At 44.4% G+C, this 23,718-nt stretch overlaps 1 protein-coding gene across 1 annotated transcript in view; it reads left to right on the forward strand.

Annotated features, from left to right (window-relative positions):
• Positions 1–1,300: 1,300 nt before the first annotated feature.
• The window catches only part of LOC129837717 (uncharacterized), a gene marked incomplete in the record, with an annotated part of 47,640 nt that continues 25,222 nt past the window's right edge, over positions 1,301–23,718 (forward strand). The window contains 3 exon segments of the mRNA XM_055904107.1: positions 1,301–1,715; positions 1,931–2,065; positions 5,657–5,794. Of these exon segments, the coding sequence (XP_055760082.1) occupies positions 1,473–1,715; positions 1,931–2,065; positions 5,657–5,794 (516 nt within the window).

A 23,718-nucleotide genomic window follows, 5' to 3' on the forward strand; every position in this document is an offset into this window, starting at 1 on the left:
CGTTTTATGATGTGTGTTGATTTGAGGTTCCCCTCAGAACCAACACAGACCAACATGGCTGCTGTGTGTTGGCCTGGTGTCAACTCAAATAGATGATTGTGTTTCAATGATACTTGAAGTCACCAGTATTAATGGATTTTTACTAGTGAGATATAGTGAATGTAAACAGGTGGTTGACATCTTGTCATGAGTGTCTGACTAAATCACTGACGTCATGGAGCAGGCGTTTTGATGTTAGGCACTGTGGCGTGGATTGTGTGTGAATGTGTGAGAGAGACTATTTACGCTCTCTGAAAGTATGCAGTGTGTGTGTATCTTGTATCGTGTGTATTATTCACTGCATTAAAGCTCTAGATCGGGGTTTCCCAAACTCAGTCCTGGGGCCCGACCTGGATGCACGTTTTGGTTTTTGCCCACAGCTGACAATGAGTTGGTTATTTGAATCAGCTGTGTAGTGCTAAGGTAAAAACCAAGACATGCACCCAGGGAGGGCCCCAGGGCTGAGTTTGGGAAACCCTGCTCTAGATTGCTGTAGGTTGATGTCTTTGGTGTGATGGATGTATGGCTGGGAACTGAAGGTACATTTTTGCTGTGTAACCCAAGGCCCTTAGAGGACATGCTGTAGTTGGTGTATTTGGGCGAGGGTCAGGTATGTGTGAATTTGTGTAAGGTGAAGTTGTTTTTGAGGTTTCACCTTGGTCATACTGTAACTAAAGCTGAAAGCCCTGTGACTCTGTCAGTGTCAGATTGTCTAGAGTTATTCACCTTGTCTCACTGAGGCTATTCCTGTCATCTCTGTTATTTCCACCTTACTGCTAGCCTGCGTTCCTGACAATGCATTCATCATTGCATTGAGGTAATCATTGTCATCATCATTATAGATTTTTGGCAAGATCATAACAGCTTGACTGAGGCAGAAACAAAGTGGTATTAAGGTCACAATACCTTGTCACTACATTGTGTTTCAATGGCCTGTAGCGGTTTACATTTTGCAGCCCATGTCTTGGTTTTATTTACTGTGCTCATGCTAAATGGGAGGTACCCATGTGCGTGTTTTGTTAGAAATGTAAGTTCCTCTGTCCTTCTTAGTTCCTCAAGTTTAATTTCCCCTCATTGGACTTCCCCCTTTTGGTTCCTTGTTCATTTAAGTATCTAACCTGTATTAACCAGGTCAATCATTAAGAATACGTTCTCTTTTAAAATAACTACATAGTAATCCCATGCTCTGTCTAGTCTCCTTTCTACTACCACCCTCGCTCCATCTCTCCCTCTGCGTCTCTCCCTCCATCTCTCCCTCTGTGTCTCTCCCTCCATCTCTCCCTCTCTCTCCCTCTGCTTCTCTCCCTCCCTCTCTTCCTCTGTCTCTCCCTCCATCTCTCCTTCTGCGTCTCTTCCCCCTCTCTCTCTCTGTGTCTCTCCCTCCATCTCTCTCTCTCTCTGTAAGCCCCAAGCATTAGGCCAAAATTGTGTTTATGCTCTCTTATCTCTTCAGCCTTTCCTCAAAAGCAACAACCTCTTTCAATGAAGGAAGGGGAGGTGATGTGACTCAGCCAGAGGAAGTGGTGGAGCAGTGGAGGAATGGAGGAGAGGGGGAGAGACAGAGGGAGGTGGAGAGAGAGGCGGGCGTGACAGATGGACTAACTCTGGCTGCAGAGACAGCTACCAACCACAGGGTGTCAGCAGACAAACGCAGATTCAATACTGTGGGATACCATGTGAGGGTTATGAACTTCAGCTTCTGTCTGTAGATGCAGGATCAGTTTGAAATCATCCCTAAACTTGAGGCCCCCATGACACTTAATCTACATCCTGAAGCCAAATGGTAGAAACTTCACCCAGCCCACCAGAAGGCTATGTGTACTTCCTAATATTCAGGCTACCACAGCAGACACATACTGTATATTTACATTATACTCACCATCATTTTCAGAGGAAGCTGAAGCAGAAAGTGGTGGCAGACTATACCACAGTGAGTAAGGGAGCGTCTGGAAGTTTCAAACCCCGAGCAGCACTGAGACAGGTCCTGTTCAGCCAGGGAGCGACTGAAAAGAGCCCCATGTCTGAGGTACTTTCCTCCCACGCACTTAACTCGTCCTCTACACACATGAATACACCCTGACACGCACATGCACAGACATGCACAGCCAGTGCCACTGTCCACATACTTACTGAAAATAAAAATAACAAAAAATTCTGCGAATGTACACTCCAATTGTTCACTCAAGCTTATCTGCTATGAGCCAATTTCTAACAAAATTTGATAATAACTCTGGTGGAATGTGTGTGTGTGTGTGTGTGTGTGTATGTGTGTATATACAGTTGAAGTCGGAAGTTTACATACACTTAGGTTGGAGTCATTAAAACTCGTTTTTCAAACACTCCACAAATTTCTTGTTAACAAACTATAGTTTTGGCAAGTCAGTTAGGACATCTACTTTGTGCATGACACAAGTAATTTTTCCAACAATTGTTAACAGACAGATTATTTCACTTATAATTCACTGTATCACAATTCCAGTGGGTCACAAGTTTACATACACCAAGTTGACCGTGCCTTTAAACAGCTTGGAGAATTCCTGAAAATGATGTCATTGCTTTAGAATCTTCTGATTGACTCAAATTAAGTCAATTAGCCTATTGGTGGTGTACCTGTGGATGTATTTCAAGGCCTACCTTCAAACTCAAATGCCTCTTTGCTTGATATCATGGGAAAATCAAAAGAAATCAGCCAAGACCTAAGAAAAATAAATTGTAGACCTCCACAAGTCTGGTTCATCCTTGGGAGCAATTTCCAAACGCCTGAAGGTTCCACATTCATCTGTACAAACAATAGTACGCAAGTATAAACACCATGGGACCACGCAGCCATCATACCACTCAGGAAAGAGACACGTTCTGTCTCCTATAGATGAAGGTACTTTGGTGCAAAAAGTGCAAATCAATCCCAGAACAACAGCAAAGGACCTTGTGAAGATGCTGGAGGAAACAGGTACAAAAGTATCTATATCCACAGTAAAACGAGTCCTGTATCGACATAACCTCAAAGGCCGCTCAACAAGGAAGAAGCCACTGTTCCAAAACCGCCATAAAAAAGCCAGACTACGGTTTGCAACGGCACAAAGATCATACTTTATGGAGAAATGTCCTCTGGTCTGATGAAACAAAAATAGAACTGTTTGGCCATAATGACCATCGTTATGTTTGGAGGAAAAATGGGGGATGCTTGCAAGCCGAAGAACACCATCCCAACCGTGAAGCACGGGGGTGGCAGCATCATGTTGTGTGGGTGCTTTGCTGCAGGAGGGACTGATGCACTTCACAAAATAGATTTCACCATGAGAAAGGAAAATTATGTGAATATATTGAAACAACATCTCAAGACATCAGTCAGGAAGTTAAAGCTTGGTCGCAAATGGGTCTTCCAAATGGACAATGTCCCCAAGCATACTTCCAAGATTGTGGCAAAATGGCTTAAGAACAACAAAGTCAAGGTATTGGAGTGGCCATCACAAAGCCCTGACCTCAATCCAACAGAAAATGTGTGGGCAAAACTGAAAAAGTGTGTGCGAGCAAGGAGGCTTACAAGCCTGACTCAGTTACACCAGTTCTGTCAGGAGGAATGAGCCAAAATTCACCCAACTTATAGTGGAAGTCTACCCGAAACGTTTGACCCAAGTTAAACAATTTAAAGGCAATGCTACCAAATACTAATTGAGTGTATGTAAACTTCCGACCCACTGGGAATGTGATGAAAGAAATAAAAGCTAAATAAATAATTCTCTCTACTATTATTCTGACCTTTCACATTCTTAAAATAAAGTGGTGATCCTAACTGAACTAAGACAGGGAATTTTTACTAGGATTAAATGTCAGGATTTATATATATATATATAAAAATATATATATATATTACACACAGTGGGGCAAAAAAGTATTTAGTCAGCCACCAATTGTGCAAAGATGAGAGAGGCCTGTAATTTTCATCATAGGTACACTTCAACTATGACAGACAAAATGAGAAAAAAAATCCAGAAAATCACATTGTAGGATTTTTTATGAATTTATTTGCAGATTATGGTGGAAAATAAGTATTTGGTCAATAACAAAAGTTTATCTCAATACTTTGTTATATACCCTTTGTTGGCAATGACAGACGTCAAACGTTTTCTGTAAGTCTTCACAAGGTTTTCACACACTGTTGCTGGTATTTTGGCCCATTCCTCCATGCAGATCTCCTCTAGAGCGGTAATGTTTTGGGGCTGTTGCTGGGCAACACGGACTTTCAACTCCCTCCAAAGATTTTCTATGGGGTTGAGATCTGGAGACTGGCTAGGCCACTCCAGGACCTTGAAATGCTTCTTACGAAGCCACTCCTTCGTTGCCCGGGCGGTGTGTTTGGGATCATTGTCATGCTGAAAGACCCAGCCACGTTTCATCTTCAATGCCCTTGCTGATGGAAGGAGGTTTTCACTCAAAATCTCACGATACATGGCCCCATTCATTCTTTCCTTTACACGGGTCAGTCGTCCTGGTCCCTTTGCAGAAAAACAGCCCCAAAGCATGATGTTTCCACCCCCATGCTTCACAGTAGGTATGGTGTTCTTTGGATGCAACTCAGCATTCTTTGTCCTCCAAACATGACGAGTTGAGTTTTTACCAAAAAGTTCTATTTTGGTTTCATCTGACCATATGACATTCTCCCAATCTTCTTCTGGATCATCCAAATGCTCTCTAGCAAACTTCAGACGGGCCTGGACACGTACTGGCTTAAGCAGGGGGACACGTCTGGCACTGCAGGATTTGAGTCCCTGGCGGCGTAGTGTGTTACTGATGGTAGGCTTTGTTACTTTGGTCCCAGCTCTCTGCAGGTCATTCACTAGGTCCCCCCGTGTGGTTCTGGGATTTTTGCTCACCGTTCTTGTGATCATTTTGACCCCACGGGGTGAGATCTTGCGTGGATCCCCAGATCGAGGGAGATTATCATTGGTCTTGTAAGTCTTCCATTTCCTAATAATTGCTCCCACAGTTGATTTCTTCAAACCAAGCTGCTTACCTATTGCAGATTCAGTCTTCCCAGCCTGGTGCAGGTCTACAATTTTGTTTCTGGTGTCCTTTGACAGCTCTTTGGTCTTGGCCATAGTGGAGTTTGGAGTGTGACTGTTTGCGGTTGTGGACAGGTGTCTTTTATACTGATAACAAGTTCAAACAGGTGCCATTAATACAGGTAACGAGTGGAGGACATAGGAGCCTCTTAAAGAAGTTACAGGTCTGTGAGAGCCAGAAATCTTGCTTGTTTGTAGGTGACCAAATACTTATTTTCCACCATAATTTGCAAATAAATTCATAAAAAATCCTACAATGTGATTTTCTGGATTTTTTTTCTCATTTTGTCTGTCATAGTTGAAGTGTACCTATGATGAAAATTACAGGCCTCTCTCATCTTTTTAAGTGGGAGAACTTGCACAATTGGTGGCTGACTAAATACTTTTTTGCCCCACTGTGTTTATATATATATATATATATATATATATATATATATATATATATATATATATATATATATATATATATATATATATATATATATATATATATATATATATTTATCTCCTTCTCTCACACACTCGCTCTCCCTCCCTCTCTTTCTCTCTGTCAGGGCGCAGGGCAGTTGGATGCTCTGAAGCGGGCTCTGGAGGCGTTCCCAGTACCAGTGTGTCTGAACTGGAGCTGGGGGGAGGAGGGGACAGGAGCCACACTGGAGAACAACTGGACTGACATAGTACACAATCACTCGGTAACCAGATTTACCTTTTGATAAATGCATGTCATGATAGGCATATAATCTAGTTAATACAGTGCCTCGCAAAGTATTCACCCCCCTTGGAATTTTTCCTATTTTGTTGCATTACAACCTGCAATTTAAATCGATTTTTATTTGGATTTCATGTAATGGACATACACAAAATAGTCCAAATTGGTGAAGTGAAATGAAAAAAAAAAAAAAAAAAAAAGGAATAGTGGTGGATGCATATGTATTCACCCCCTTTGCTATGAAGCCCCTAAATAAGATCTGGTGCAACCAATTACCTTCAGAAGTCACATAATTAGTTAGATTGCACACAGGTGGACTTTATTTAAGTGTCACATGATCTGTCACATGATCTCAGTATATATACACCTGTTCTGAAAGGCCCCAGAGTTTGCAACACCACTAAGCAAGGGGCACCACCAAGCAAGGGGCACCACCAAGCAAGGGGCACCACCAAGCAAGGGGCACCACCAAGCAAGGGGCACCACCAAGCAAGGGGCACCACCAAGCAAGCGGCACCACCAAGCAAGCAGCACTATGAAGTCCAAGGAGCTCTCCGAACAGGTCAGGGACAAAGTTGTAGAGAAGTACAGATCAGGGTTGGGTTATAAATAAATATCAGAAACTTTGAACATCCCACAGAGCACCATTAAATCCATTATTAAAAAAAGGAAAGAATATGGCACCACAACAAACCTGCCAAGAGAGTACCGCCCACCAAAACTCACGGACCAGGCAAGGAGGGCATTAAACAGAGAGGCAACAAAGAGACCAAAGATAACCCAGAAGGAGCTGCAAAGCTCCACAGCGGAGATTGGAGTATCTGTCCATAGGCCAGTTTAAGCCGTACACTCCACAGAGCTGGGCTTTACGGAAGAGTGGCCAGAAAAAAATAAGCAAAGATGTTTGGTGTTCGCCAAAAGGCATTTGGGAGACTCCCAAACATATGGAAGAAGGTACTCTGGTCAGATGAGACTAAAATTTAGTTTCTTGGACATCAAGGAAAACGCTATGTCTGGGGCAAACCCAACACCTCTCATCTCCCGAGAACACCATCATGCTGTGGGGGCAGAGACTGGGAAACTGGTCAGAATTGAACGAATGATGGATGGCGCTAAATACAGGGAAATTCTTGAGGGAAACCTGTTTCAGTCTTCCAGGGGTTTGAAACTGTGACGGAGGTTCACCTTCCAGTAGGACAATGACACTAAGCATACTCCTAAAGCAACACTTGAGTGGTTTAAGGGGAAACATTTAAATCTCTTGGAATGGCCTAGTCAAAGCCCAGACCTCAATCCAATTGAGAATCAGTGGTATGACTTAAAGATTGATGTACATCTGCTCCAGCTCCTTCAAGTTGGATGGGTTGAAGGAGCTGGAGCAGTTTTGCCTTGAAGAATGGGAAGAAATCCCAGTGGCTAGATGTGCCAAGCATATAGAGACATATCCTACTAGACTTGCAGCTGTAATTGCTACAAAGTATTGACTTTGGGGGGTTGAATAGTTATGCACACTCAAGTTTTCTGTTGTTTTGTCTTATTTCTTGTTTGTTTCACAATAAAAAATATTTTGCAACTGTGTGGTAGGCATGTTGTGTAAATCAAATGATACAAACCCCCCAAAAATCTATTTTAATTCCAGGTTGAAAGGCAACAAAATAGGAAAAATGCCAAGGGGGTTGAATACTTTCGCAAGCCACTGAATTAATGATCTCTCCCTACCTTTTACAACATATCTCTTTCTCCCACCCTCTCTCTCTCTCCCTACCTTTTACAACATATCTCTTTCTCCCACCCTGTCTCTCTCTCCCTACCTTTTACAACATATCTCTTTCTCCCACCCTGTCTCTCTCTCCCTACCTTTTACAACATATCTCTTTCTCCCTCTCTCTCTCTCTCTCTCCCTACCTTTTACAACATATCTCTTTCTCCCACCCTCTCTCTCTCCCTACCTTTTACAACATATCTCTTTCTCCCTCTCTCTCTCTCCCTACCTTTTACAACATATCTCTTTCTCCCACCCTGTCTCTCTCTCTCTCCCTACCTTTTACAACATATCTCTTTCTCCCACCCTCTCTCTCTCTCCCTACATTTTCCAACATATCTCTTTCTCCCCCTCTCTCTCTCTCTCTCCCTACCTTTTACAACATATCTCTTTCTCCCATCCTCTCTCTCTCTCTCCCTACCTTTTACAACATATCTCTTTCTCCAACCCTCTCTCTCTCTCCCTACCTTTTACAACAATCTCTTTCTCCCACCCTCTCTCTCTCTCCCTACCTTTTACAACATATCTCTTTCTCCCACCCTGTCTCTCTCTCCCTACCTTTTACAACATATCTCTTTCTCCAACCCTCTCTCTCTCTCTCCCTACCTTTTACAACATATCTCTTTCTCCCACCCTCTCTCTCTCTCCCTACCTTTTACAACATATCTCTTTCTCCCACCCTCTCTCTCTCTCCCTACCTATTACAACATATCTCTTTCTCCCTCTCTCTCTCCCTACCTTTTACAACATATCTCTTTCTCCCACCCTCTCTCTCTCTCCCTACCTTTTACAACATATCTCTTTCTCCCACCCTGTCTCTCTCTCCCTACCTTTTACAACATATCTCTTTCTCCCACCCTGTCTCTCTCTCCCTACCTTCTACAACATATATCTTTCTCCCACCCTCTCTCTCTCTCTCCCTACCTTTTACAACATATCTCTTTCTCCCACCCTCTCTCTCTCCCTACCTTTTACAACATATCTCTTTCTCCCACCCTCTCTCTCTCCCTACCTTTTACAACATATCTCTTTCTCCCTCTCTCTCTCTCTCTCTCCCTGCCTTCTACAACATATCTCTTTCTCCCACCCTCTCTCTCTCCCTACCTTTTACAACATATCTCTTTCTCCCACCCTCTCTCTCTCTCCCTACCTTTTACAACATATCTCTTTCTCCCACCCTCTCTCTCTCTCCCTACCTTTTACAACATATCTCTTTCTCCCACCCTCTCTCTCTCTCCCTACCTTTTACAACATATCTCTTTCTCCCACCCTCTCTCTCTCTCCCTACCTTTTACAACATATCTCTTTCTCCCACCCTCTCTCTCTCTCCCTACCTTTTACAACATATCTCTTTCTCCCTCTCTCTCTCTCCCTACCTCTTACAACATATCTCTTTCTCCCACCCTGTCTCTCTCTCCCTACCTTTTACAACATATCTCTTTCTCCCTCTCTATCTCTCCCTACCTTTTACAACATATCTCTTTCTCCCTCTCTATCTCTCCCTACCTTTTACAACATATCTCTTTCTCCCACCCTTTCTCTCTCCCTACCTTTTACAACATATCTCTTTCTCCCACCCTCTCTCTCTCTCCCTACCTTTTACAACATATCTCTTTCTCCCACCCTCTCTCTCTCCCTACCTTTTACAACATATCTCTTCCACCCTCTCTCTCTCTCCCTACGTTTTCCAACATATCTCTTTCTCCCACCCTCTCTCTCTCTCCCTACCTTTTACAACATATCTCTTTCTCCCTCTCTCTCTCTCCCTACCTTTTACAACATATCTCTTTCTCCCACCCTCTCTCTCTCTCTCTCCCTACCTTTTACAACATATCTCTTTCTCCCACCCTCTCTCTCTCTCTCTACCTTTTACAACATATCTCTTTCTCCCACCCTCTCTCTCTCTCCCTACCTTTTACAACATATCTCTTTCTCCCACCCTCTCTCTCTCCCTACCTTTTACAACATATCTCTTTCTCCCTCTCTCTCTCTCTCTCTCCCTACCTTTTACAACATATCTCTTTCTCCCACCCTCTCTCTCTCTCCCTACCTTTTACAACATATCTCTTTCTCCCACCCTCTCTCTCTCTCCCTACCTTTTACAACATATCTCTTTCTCCCTCTCTCTCTCTCCCTACCTCTTACAACATATCTCTTTCTCCCACCCTGTCTCTCTCTCCCTATCTTTTACAACATATCTCTTTCTCCCTCTCTCTCTCTCTCTCCCTACCTTTTACAACATATCTCTTTCTCTCTCTCTATCTCTCCCTACCTTTTACAACATCTCTTTCTCCCCCTCTCTCTCTCTCCCTACCTTTTACAACATATCTCTTTCTCCCACCCTCTCTCTCTCTCCCTACCTTTTACAACATATCTCTTTCTCCCACCCTCTCTCTCTCTCCCTACCTTTTACAACATATCTCTTTCTCCCCCTCTCTCTCTCTCTCCCTACCTTTTACAACATATCTCTTTCTCCCATCCTCTCTCTCTCTCTCCCTACCTTTTACAACATATCTCTTTCTCCCTCTCTCTCTCTCTCTCCCTACCTTTTACAACATATCTCTTTCTCCCACCCTGTCTCTCTCTCTCCCTACCTTTTACAACATATCTCTTTCTCCCACCCTCTCTCTCTCTCCCTACCTTTTACAACATATCTCTTTCTCCCACCCTGTCTCTCTCTCCCTACCTTTTACAACATATCTCTTTCTCCCACCCTGTCTCTCTCTCCCTACCTTTTACAACATATCTCTTTCTCCCCTCTCTCTCTCTCTCTCCCTACCTTTTACAACATATCTCTTTCTCCCACCCTCTCTCTCTCCCTACCTTTTACAACATATCTCTTTCTCCCACCCTCTCTCTCTCTCCCTACCTTTTACAACATATCTCTTTCTCCCACCCTCTCTCTCTCCCTACCTTTTACAACATATCTCTTTCTCCCACCCTCTCTCTCTCTCCCTACCTTTTACAACATATCTCTTTCTCCCACCCTCTCTCTCTCCCTACCTTTTACAACATATCTCTTTCTCCCACCCTCTCTCTCTCCCTACCTTTTACAACATATCTCTTTCTCCCACCCTCTCTCTCTCCCTACCTTTTACAACATATCTCTTTCTCCCACCCTCTCTCTCTCTCCCTACCTTTTACAACATATCTATTTCTCCCTCCCTCTCTCTCTCTCTCCCTACCTTTTACAACATATCTATTTCTCCCCATCTCTCTCTCTCTCCCTACCTTTTACAACATATCTCTTTCTCCCACCCTTCTCTCTCTCTCTCCCTACCTTTTACAACATATCTCTTTCTCCCACCCTCTCTCTCTCTCCCTACCTTTTACAACATATCTCTTTCTCCCACTCTCTCTCTCTCTCTCCCTACCTTTTACAACATATCTCTTTCTCCCACCTCTCTCTCTCTCTCCCTACCTTTTACAACATATCTCTTTCTCCCACCCTCTCTCTCTCTCCCTACCTTTTACAACATATCTCTTTCTCCCACCCTCTCTCTCTCTCCCTACCTTTTACAACATATCTCTTTCTCCCACCCTGTCTCTCTCTCCCTACCTTTTACAACATATCTCTTTCTCCCACCCTCTCTCTCTCTCTCCCTACCTTTTACAACATATCTCTTTCTCCCACCCTCTCTCTCTCTCCCTACCTTTTACAACATATCTCTTTCTCCCACCCTCTCTCTCTCTCCCTACCTTTTACAACATATCTCTTTCTCCCCTCTCTCTCTCTCCCTACCTTTTACAACATATCTCTTTCTCCCACCCTCTCTCTCTCTCCCTACCTTTTACAACATATCTCTTTCTCCCACCCTCTCTCTCTCTCCCTACCTTTTACAACATATCTCTTTCTCCCACCTCTCTCTCTCTCTCCCTACCTTTTACAACATATCTCTTTCTCCCACCCTCTCTCTCTCTCCCTACCTTTTACAACATATCTCTTTCTCCCACCCTCTCTCTCTCTCCCTACCTTTTACAACATATCTCTTTCTCCCACCCTCTCTCTCTCTCCCTACCTTTTACAACATATCTCTTTCTCCCTCCTCTCTCTCTCTCTCCCTACCTTTTACAACATATCTCTTTCTCCCTCCTCTCTCTCTCTCTCCCTACCTTTTACAACATATCTCTTTCTCCCACCCTCTCTCTCTCTCCCTACCTTTTACAACATATCTCTTTCTCCCACCCTCTCTCTCTCTCCCTACCTTTTACAACATATCTCTTTCTCCCACCCTCTCTCTCTCTCCCTACCTTTTACAACATATCTCTTTCTCCCACCCTCTCTCTCTCTCCCTACCTTTTACAACATATCTCTTTCTCCCACCCTCTCTCTCTCTCCCTACCTTTTACAACATATCTCTTTCTCCCCCTCTCTCTCTCTCCCTACCTTTTACAACATATCTCTTTCTCCCACCCTCTCTCTCTCCCTACCTTTTACAACATATCTCTTTCTCCCACCCTCTCTCTCTCTCCCTACCTTTTACAACATATCTCTTTCTCCCACCCTCTCTCTCTCTCCCTACCTTTTACAACATATCTCTTTCTCCCTCCTCTCTCTCTCTCTCCCTACCTTTTACAACATATCTCTTTCTCCCACCCTCTCTCTCTCTCCCTACCTTTTACAACATATCTCTTTCTCCCACCCTCTCTCTCTCTCCCTACCTTTTACAACATATCTCTTTCTCCCACCCTCTCTCTCTCTCCCTACCTTTTACAACATATCTCTTTCTCCCACCCTCTCTCTCTCTCCCTACCTTTTACAACATATCTCTTTCTCCCACCCTCTCTCTCTCTCCCTACCTTTTACAACATATCTCTTTCTCCCACCCTCTCTCTCTCTCCCTACCTTTTACAACATATCTCTTTCTCCCACCCTCTCTCTCTCTCCCTACCTTTTACAACATATCTCTTTCTCCCACCCTCTCTCTCTCTCCCTACCTTTTACAACATATCTCTTTCTCCCACCCTCTCTCTCTCCCTACCTTTTACAACATATCTCTTTCTCCCACCTCTCTCTCTCTCCCTACCTTTTACAACATATCTCTTTCTCCCACCCTCTCTCTCTCTCCCTACCTTTTACAACATATCTCTTTCTCCCACCTCTCTCTCTCTCTCCCTACCTTTTACAACATATCTCTTTCTCCCACCTCTCTCTCTCTCTCCCTACCTTTTACAACATATCTCTTTCTCCCACCCTCTCTCTCTCTCTCCCTACCTTTTACAACATATCTCTTTCTCCCTCTCTCTCTCTCTCTCTCTCCCTACCTTTTACAACATATCTCTTTCTCCCTCTCTCTCTCTCTCCCTACCTTTTACAACATATCTCTTTCTCCCTCCCTCTCTCTCTCTCTCCCTACCTTTTACAACATATCTCTTTCTCCCACCCTCTCTCTCTCCCTACCTTTTACAACATATCTCTTTCTCCCACCCTCTCTCTCTCTCCCTACCTTTTACAACATATCTCTTTCTCCCACCCTCTCTCTCTCTCCCTACCTTTTACAACATATCTCTTTCTCCCACCCTCTCTCTCTCTCCCTACCTTTTACAACATATCTCTTTCTCCCACCCTCTCTCTCTCTCCCTACCTTTTACAACATATCTCTTTCTCCCTCTCTCTCTCTCTCCCTACCTTTTACAACATATCTCTTTCTCCCACCCTGTCTCTCTCTCCCTACCTTTTACAACATATCTCTTTCTCCCCTCTCTCTCTCTCCCTACCTTTTACAACATATCTCTTTCTCCCTCTCTATCTCTCCCTACCTTTTACAACATATCTCTTTCTCCCACCCTCTCTCTCTCTCCCTACCTTTTACAACATATCTCTTTCTCCCACCCTCTCTCTCTCTCCCTACCTTTTACAACATATCTCTTTCTCCCACCCTGTCTCTCTCTCCCTACCTTTTACAACATATCTCTTTCTCCCACCCTCTCTCTCTCTCCCTACCTTTTACAACATATCTCTTTCTCCCACCCTTCTCTCTCTCCCTACCTTTTACAACATATCTCTTTCTCCCACCCTCTCTCTCTCTCCCTACCTTTTACAACATATCTCTTTCTCCCACCCTCTCTCTCTCCCTACCTTTTACAACATATCTCTTTCTCCCACCATCTCTCTCTCTCCCTACCTTTTACAACATATCTCTTTCTCCCACCCTGTCTCTCTCTCCCTACCTTTTACAACATATCTCTTTCTCCCACCCTCTCTCTCTCTCCCTACCTTTTACAACATATCTCTTTCTCCCACCCTCTCTCTCTCTCCCTACCTTTTACAACATATCTCTTTCTCCCACCCTCTCTCTCTCTCCCTACCTTTTACAACATATCTCTTTCTCCCTCTCTCTCTCTCTCTCCCTACCTTTTACAACATATCTCTTTCTCCCTCTCTCTCTCTCTCTCTCCCTACCTTTTACAACATATCTCTTTCTCCCTCTCTCTCTCTCTCTCTCCCTGCCTTCTACAACATATCTCTTTCTCCCACCCTCTCTCTCTCCCTACCTTTTACAACATATCTCTTTCTCCCACCCTCTCTCTCTCTCCCTACCTTTTACAACATATCTCTTTCTCCCACCCTCTCTCTCTCTCCCTACCTTTTACAACATATCTCTTTCTCCCACCCTCTCTCTCTCTCCCTACCTTTTACAACATATCTCTTTCTCCCACCCTCTCTCTCTCTCCCTACCTTTTACAACATATCTCTTTCTCCCACCCTCTCTCTCTCTCCCTACCTTTTACAACATATCTCTTTCTCCCTCTCTCTCTCTCTCCCTACCTTTTACAACATATCTCTTTCTCCCACCCTGTCTCTCTCTCCCTACCTTTTACAACATATCTCTTTCTCCCCCTCTCTCTCTCTCCCTACCTTTTACAACATATCTCTTTCTCCCCTCTCTCTCTCTCCCTACCTTTTACAACATATCTCTTTCTCCCACCCTTCTCTCTCTCCCTACCTTTTACAACATATCTCTTTCTCCCACCCTCTCTCTCTCTCCCTACCTTTTACAACATATCTCTTTCTCCCACCTCTCTCTCTCTCCCTACCTTTTACAACATATCTCTTTCTCCCCCTCTCTCTCTCTCCCTACCTTTTACAACATATCTCTTTCTCCCACCCTCTCTCTCTCTCCCTACCTTTTACAACATATCTCTTTCTCCCACCCTCTCTCTCTCTCTCCCTACCTTTTACAACATATCTCTTTCTCCCACCCTCTCTCTCTCCCTACCTTTTACAACATATCTCTTTCTCCCACCCTCTCTCTCTCTCCCTACCTTTTACAACATATCTCTTTCTCCCACCCTCTCTCTCTCCCTACCTTTTACAACATATCTTTTTCTCCCTCGCTCTCTCTGTCTCTCTCTCCTTACCTTTTACAACATATCTCTTTCTCCCACCCTCTCTCTCCCTACCTTTTACAACATATCTCTTTCTCCCACCCTTCTCTCTCTCCCTACCTTTTACAACATATCTCTTTCTCCCACCCTCTCTCTCTCTCCCTACCTTTTACAACATATCTCTTTCTCCCACCCTTCTCTCTCTCCCTACCTTTTACAACATATCTCTTTCTCCCACCCTCTCTCTCTCTCCCTACCTTTTACAACATATCTCTTTCTCCCACCCTTCTCTCTCTCCCTACCTTTTACAACATATCTCTTTCTCCCACCCTCTCTCTCTCTCCCTACCTTTTACAACATATCTCTTTCTCCCACCCTCTCTCTCTCTCTCCCTACCTTTTACAACATATCTCTTTCTCCCACCCTCTCTCTCTCTCCCTACCTTTTACAACATATCTCTTTCTCCCACCCTCTCTCTCTCTCCCTACCTTTTACAACATATCTCTTTCTCCCCCCTCTCTCTCTCTCCCTACCTTTTACAACATATCTCTTTCTCCCTCTCTCTCTCTCTCTCTCCCTACCTTTTACAACATATCTCTTTCTCCCACCCTCTCTCTCTCCCTACCTTTTACAACATATCTCTTTCTCCCACCCTCTCTCTCTCTCCCTACCTTTTACAACATATCTCTTTCTCCCACCCTCTCTCTCTCTCCCTACCTTTTACAACATATCTCTTTCTCCCACCCTCTCTCTCTCTCCCTACCTTTTACAACATATCTCTTTCTCCCACCCTCTCTCTCTCTCCCTACCTTTTACAACATATCTCTTTCTCCCACCCTCTCTCTCTCCCTACCTTTTACAACATATCTCTTTCTCCCACCCTGTCTCTCTCTCCCTACCTTTTACAACATATCTCTTTCTCCCCCTCTCTCTCTCTCTCCCTACCTTTTACAACATATCTCTTTCTCCCTCTCTCTCTCTCCCTACCTTTTACAACATATCTCTTTCTCCCACCCTCTCTCTCTCTCCCTACCTTTTACAACATATCTCTTTCTCCCACCCTCTCTCTCTCTCCCTACCTTTTACAACATATCTCTTTCTCCCACCCTGTCTCTCTCTCCCTACCTTTTACAACATATCTCTTTCTCCCACCCTCTCTCTCTCTCCCTACCTTTTACAACATATCTCTTTCTCCCACCCTGTCTCTCTCTCCCTACCTTTTACAACATATCTCTTTCTCCCACCCTCTCTCTCTCTCCCTACCTTTTACAACATATCTCTTTCTCCCACCCTCTCTCTCTCTCCCTACCTTTTACAACATATCTCTTTCTCCCACCCTCTCTCTCTCTCCCTACCTTTTACAACATATCTCTTTCTCCCACCCTCTCTCTCTCTCCCTACCTTCTACAACATATCTCTTTCTCCCACCCTCTCTCTCTCTCCCTACCTTTTACAACATATCTCTTTCTCCCACCCTCTCTCTCTCTCCCTACCTTTTACAACATATCTCTTTCTCCCACCCTCTCTCTCTCTCCCTACCTTTTACAACATATCTCTTTCTCCCACCCTCTCTCTCTCTCCCTACCTTTTACAACATATCTCTTTCTCCCACCCTCTCTCTCTCTCCCTACCTTTTACAACATATCTCTTTCTCCCACCCTCTCTCTCTCTCCCTACCTTTTACAACATATCTCTTTCTCCCACCCTCTCTCTCTCTCCCTACCTTTTACAACATATCTCTTTCTCCCACCCTCTCTCTCTCCCTACCTTTTACAACATATCTCTTTCTCCCACCCTCTCTCTCTCTCCCTACCTTTTACAACATATCTCTTTCTCCCACCCTCTCTCTCTCTCCCTACCTTTTACAACATATCTCTTTCTCCCACCCTCTCTCTCTCTCCCTACCTTTTACAACATATCTCTTTCTCCCACCCTCTCTCTCTCTCCCTACCTTTTACAACATATCTCTTTCTCCCACCCTCTCTCTCTCTCCCTACCTTTTACAACATATCTCTTTCTCCCACCCTCTCTCTCTCTCCCTACCTTTTACAACATATCTCTTTCTCCCACCCTCTCTCTCTCTCCCTACCTTTTACAACATATCTCTTTCTCCCACCCTCTCTCTCTCTCCCTACCTTTTACAACATATCTATTTCTCCCCATCTCTCTCTCTCTCCCTACCTTTTACAACATATCTCTTTCTCCCACCCTCTCTCTCTCCCTACCTTTTACAACATATCTCTTTCTCCCACCCTCTCTCTCTCTCCCTACCTTTTACAACATATCTCTTTCTCCCACCCTCTCTCTCTCCCTACCTTTTACAACATATCTCTTTCTCCCACCCTCTCTCTCTCTCCCTACCTTTTACAACATATCTCTTTCTCCCACCTCTCTCTCTCTCTCCCTACCTTTTACAACATATCTCTTTCTCCCACCCTCTCTCTCTCCCTACCTTTTACAACATATCTCTTTCTCCCACCCTCTCTCTCTCTCCCTACCTTTTACAACATATCTCTTTCTCCCACCCTCTCTCTCTCCCTACCTTTTACAACATATCTCTTTCTCCCACCTCTCTCTCTCTCTCCCTACCTTTTACAACATATCTCTTTCTCCCACCCTCTCTCTCTCTCCCTACCTTTTACAACATATCTCTTTCTCCCACCCTCTCTCTCTCTCCCTACCTTTTACAACATATCTCTTTCTCCCACCCTTCTCTCTCTCCCTACCTTTTACAACATATCTCTTTCTCCCACCCTCTCTCTCTCTCCCTACCTTTTACAACATATCTCTTTCTCCCACCCTCTCTCTCTCTCCCTACCTTTTACAACATATCTCTTTCTCCCACCCTCTCTCTCTCTCCCTACCTTTTACAACATATCTCTTTCTCCCACCCTCTCTCTCTCTCCCTACCTTTTACAACATATCTCTTTCTCCCACCCTCTCTCTCTCTCCCTACCTTTTACAACATATCTCTTTCTCCCACCCTCTCTCTCTCTCCCTACCTTTTACAACATATCTCTTTCTCCCACCCTCTCTCTCTCTCTCCCTACCTTTTACAACATATCTCTTTCTCCCACCCTCTCTCTCTCTCCCTACCTTTTACAACATATCTCTTTCTCCCACCCTCTCTCTCTCTCCCTACCTTTTACAACATATCTCTTTCTCCCACCCTCTCTCTCTCTCCCTACCTTTTACAACATATCTCTTTCTCCCACCCTCTCTCTCTCTCCCTACCTTTTACAACATATCTCTTTCTCCCACCCTCTCTCTCTCCCTACCTTTTACAACATATCTCTTTCTCCCACCCTCTCTCTCTCTCCCTACCTTTTACAACATATCTCTTTCTCCCACCCTCTCTCTCTCCCTACCTTTTACAACATATCTCTTTCTCCCACCCTCTCTCTCTCTCCCTACCTTTTACAACATATCTCTTTCTCCCACCCTCTCTCTCTCTCCCTACCTTTTACAACATATCTCTTTCTCCCACCCTCTCTCTCTCTCCCTACCTTTTACAACATATCTCTTTCTCCCACCCTCTCTCTCTCTCCCTACCTTTTACAACATATCTCTTTCTCCCACCCTCTCTCTCTCTCCCTACCTTTTACAACATATCTCTTTCTCCCACCTCTCTCTCTCTCTCCCTACCTTTTACAACATATCTCTTTCTCCCACCTCTCTCTCTCTCCCTACCTTTTACAACATATCTCTTTCTCCCCCTCTCTCTCTCTCCCTACCTTTTACAACATATCTCTTTCTCCCACCCTCTCTCTCTCTCCCTACCTTTTACAACATATCTCTTTCTCCCACCCTCTCTCTCTCTCCCTACCTTTTACAACATATCTCTTTCTCCCACCCTCTCTCTCTCTCCCTACCTTTTACAACATATCTCTTTCTCCCACCCTCTCTCTCTCTCCCTACCTTTTACAACATATCTCTTTCTCCCACCCTCTCTCTCTCTCCCTACCTTTTACAACATATCTCTTTCTCCCCTCTCTCTCTCTCCCTACCTTTTACAACATATCTCTTTCTCCCACCCTCTCTCTCTCTCCCTACCTTTTACAACATATCTCTTTCTCCCACCCTCTCTCTCTCTCCCTACCTTTTACAACATATCTCTTTCTCCCACCCTCTCTCTCTCTCCCTACCTTTTACAACATATCTCTTTCTCCCACCCTCTCTCTCTCTCCCTACCTTTTACAACATATCTCTTTCTCCCACCTCTCTCTCTCTCTCCCTACCTTTTACAACATATCTCTTTCTCCCACCCTCTCTCTCTCCCTACCTTTTACAACATATCTCTTTCTCCCACCCTCTCTCTCTCTCCCTACCTTTTACAACATATCTCTTTCTCCCACCCTCTCTCTCTCTCCCTACCTTTTACAACATATCTCTTTCTCCCACCCTCTCTCTCTCTCCCTACCTTTTACAACATATCTCTTTCTCCCACCCTCTCTCTCTCTCCCTACCTTTTACAACATATCTCTTTCTCCCACCCTCTCTCTCTCTCCCTACCTTTTACAACATATCTCTTTCTCCCACCCTCTCTCTCTCTCCCTACCTTTTACAACATATCTCTTTCTCCCACCCTCTCTCTCTCTCTCCCTACCTTTTACAACATATCTCTTTCTCCCACCCTCTCTCTCTCTCCCTACCTTTTACAACATATCTCTTTCTCCCACCCTCTCTCTCTCTCCCTACCTTTTACAACATATCTCTTTCTCCCACCCTCTCTCTCTCCCTACCTTTTACAACATATCTCTTTCTCCCACCATCTCTCTCTCTCCCTACCTTTTACAACATATCTCTTTCTCCCACCCTCTCTCTCTCTCCCTACCTTTTACAACATATCTCTTTCTCCCACCCTCTCTCTCTCTCCCTACCTTTTACAACATATCTCTTTCTCCCACCCTCTCTCTCTCTCCCTACCTTTTACAACATATCTCTTTCTCCCACCTCTCTCTCTCTCCCTACCTTTTACAACATATCTCTTTCTCCCACCTCTCTCTCTCTCCCTACCTTTTACAACATATCTCTTTCTCCCACCCTCTCTCTCTCTCCCTACCTTTTACAACATATCTCTTTCTCCCACCCTCTCTCTCTCCCTACCTTTTACAACATATCTCTTTCTCCCACCCTCTCTCTCTCTCCCTACCTTTTACAACATATCTCTTTCTCCCACCCTCTCTCTCTCTCCCAACCTTTTACAACATATCTCTTTCTCCCACCCTCTCTCTCTCTCCCTACCTTTTACAACATATCTCTTTCTCCCTCCTCTCTCTCTCTCTCCCTACCTTTTACAACATATCTCTTTCTCCCATCCTCTCTCTCTCTCTCCCTACCTTTTACAACATATCTCTTTCTCCCACCCTCTCTCTCTCTCCCTACCTTTTACAACATATCTCTTTCTCCCACCCTCTCTCTCTCCCTACCTTTTACAACATATCTCTTTCTCCCACCCTCTCTCTCTCTCCCTACCTTTTACAACATATCTCTTTCTCCCACCCTCTCTCTCTCTCCCTACCTTTTACAACATATCTCTTTCTCCCACCCTCTCTCTCTCTCCCTACCTTTTACAACATATCTCTTTCTCCCACCCTCTCTCTCTCTCCCTACCTTTTACAACATATCTCTTTCTCCCACCCTCTCTCTCTCTCCCTACCTTTTACAACATATCTCTTTCTCCCACCCTCTCTCTCTCTCCCTACCTTTTACAACATATCTCTTTCTCCCACCCTCTCTCTCTCTCCCTACCTTTTACAACATATCTCTTTCTCCCACCCTCTCTCTCTCTCCCTACCTTTTACAACATATCTCTTTCTCCCACCCTCTCTCTCTCTCCCTACCTTTTACAACATATCTCTTTCTCCCACCCTCTCTCTCTCTCCCTACCTTTTACAACATATCTCTTTCTCCCACCCTCTCTCTCTCTCCCTACCTTTTACAACATATCTCTTTCTCCCACCTCTCTCTCTCTCTCCCTACCTTTTACAACATATCTCTTTCTCCCACCCTCTCTCTCTCTCCCTACCTTTTACAACATATCTCTTTCTCCCACCCTCTCTCTCTCTCCCTACCTTTTACAACATATCTCTTTCTCCCACCCTCTCTCTCTCTCCCTACCTTTTACAACATATCTCTTTCTCCCACCCTCTCTCTCTCTCCCTACCTTTTACAACATATCTCTTTCTCCCACCCTCTCTCTCTCTCCCTACCTTTTACAACATATCTCTTTCTCCCACCCTCTCTCTCTCTCCCTACCTTTTACAACATATCTCTTTCTCCCACTCTCTCTCTCTCTCCCTACCTTTTACAACATATCTCTTTCTCCCACCCTCTCTCTCTCTCCCTACCTTTTACAACATATCTCTTTCTCCCACCCTCTCTCTCTCTCCCTACCTTTTACAACATATCTCTTTCTCCCACCCTCTCTCTCTCTCCCTACCTTTTACAACATATCTCTTTCTCCCACCCTCTCTCTCTCTCCCTACCTTTTACAACATATCTCTTTCTCCCACCCTCTCTCTCTCTCCCTACCTTTTACAACATATCTCTTTCTCCCACCCTCTCTCTCTCTCCCTACCTTTTACAACATATCTCTTTCTCCCACCCTCTCTCTCTCTCCCTACCTTTTACAACATATCTCTTTCTCCCACCCTCTCTCTCTCTCCCTACCTTTTACAACATATCTCTTTCTCCCACCCTCTCTCTCTCTCCCTACCTTTTACAACATATCTCTTTCTCCCACCTCTCTCTCTCTCTCCCTACCTTTTACAACATATCTCTTTCTCCCACCCTCTCTCTCTCTCCCTACCTTTTACAACATATCTCTTTCTCCCACCCTCTCTCTCTCTCCCTACCTTTTACAACATATCTCTTTCTCCCACCCTCTCTCTCTCTCCCTACCTTTTACAACATATCTCTTTCTCCCACCCTCTCTCTCTCTCCCTACCTTTTACAACATATCTCTTTCTCCCACCCTCTCTCTCTCTCCCTACCTTTTACAACATATCTCTTTCTCCCACCCTCTCTCTCTCCCTACCTTTTACAACATATCTCTTTCTCCCTCTCTCTCTCTCTCCCTACCTTTTACAACATATCTCTTTCTCCCACCCTCTCTCTCTCTCCCTACCTTTTACAACATATCTCTTTCTCCCACCCTCTCTCTCTCTCCCTACCTTTTACAACATATCTCTTTCTCCCACCCTTCTCTCTCTCCCTACCTTTTACAACATATCTCTTTCTCCCACCCTCTCTCTCTCTCCCTACCTTTTACAACATATCTCTTTCTCCCACCCTCTCTCTCTCCCTACCTTTTACAACATATCTCTTTCTCCCACCCTCCTCTCTCTCTCCCTACCTTTTACAACATATCTCTTTCTCCCACCTCTCTCTCTCTCTCCCTACCTTTTACAACATATCTCTTTCTCCCACCCTCTCTCTCTCTCCCTACCTTTTACAACATATCTCTTTCTCCCAACCTCTCTCTCCCTACCTTTTACAACATATCTCTTTCTCCCACCTCTCTCTCTCTCTCCCTACCTTTTACAACATATCTCTTTCTCCCACCCTCTCTCTCTCCCTACCTTTTACAACATATCTCTTTCTCCCACCCTCTCTCTCTCTCTCCCTACCTTTTACAACATATCTCTTTCTCCCACCCTCTCTCTCTCTCCCTACCTTTTACAACATATCTCTTTCTCCCACCCTCTCTCTCTCTCCCTACCTTTTACAACATATCTCTTTCTCCCACCTCTCTCTCTCTCTCCCTACCTTTTACAACATATCTCTTTCTCCCACCCTCTCTCTCTCTCCCTACCTTTTACAACATATCTCTTTCTCCCACCCTCTCTCTCTCTCCCTACCTTTTACAACATATCTCTTTCTCCCACCTCTCTCTCTCTCCCTACCTTTTACAACATATCTCTTTCTCCCACCCTCTCTCTCTCTCCCTACCTTTTACAACATATCTCTTTCTCCCACCCTCTCTCTCTCTCCCTACCTTTTACAACATATCTCTTTCTCCCACCCTCTCTCTCTCTCCCTACCTTTTACAACATATCTCTTTCTCCCACCTCTCTCTCTCTCTCCCTACCTTTTACAACATATCTCTTTCTCCCACCCTCTCTCTCTCTCCCTACCTTTTACAACATATCTCTTTCTCCCACCCTCTCTCTCTCTCCCTACCTTTTACAACATATCTCTTTCTCCCACCCTCTCTCTCTCTCCCTACCTTTTACAACATATCTCTTTCTCCCACCCTCTCTCTCTCTCCCTACCTTTTACAACATATCTCTTTCTCCCACCTCTCTCTCTCTCTCCCTACCTTTTACAACATATCTCTTTCTCCCACCTCTCTCTCTCTCCCTACCTTTTACAACATATCTCTTTCTCCCACCCTCTCTCTCTCCCTACCTTTTACAACATATCTCTTTCTCCCACCCTCTCTCTCTCTCTCCTACCTTTTACAACATATCTCTTTCTCCCACCTCTCTCTCTCTCTCCCTACCTTTTACAACATATCTCTTTCTCCCACCCTCTCTCTCTCTCCCTACCTTTTACAACATATCTCTTTCTCCCACCCTCTCTCTCTCTCCCTACCTTTTACAACATATCTCTTTCTCCCACCCTCTCTCTCTCCCTACCTTTTACAACATATCTCTTTCTCCCACCCCTCTCTCTCTCTCCCTACCTTTTACAACATATCTCTTTCTCCCACCCTGTCTCTCTCTCCCTACCTTTTACAACATATCTCTTTCTCCCACCTCTCTCTCTCTCCCTACCTTTTACAACATATCTCTTTCTCCCACCCTCTCTCT

This window comes from Salvelinus fontinalis, chromosome 38 (genome assembly GCF_029448725.1).
Source record: "Salvelinus fontinalis isolate EN_2023a chromosome 38, ASM2944872v1, whole genome shotgun sequence".
Lineage (NCBI taxonomy): Eukaryota > Metazoa > Chordata > Actinopteri > Salmoniformes > Salmonidae > Salvelinus > Salvelinus fontinalis.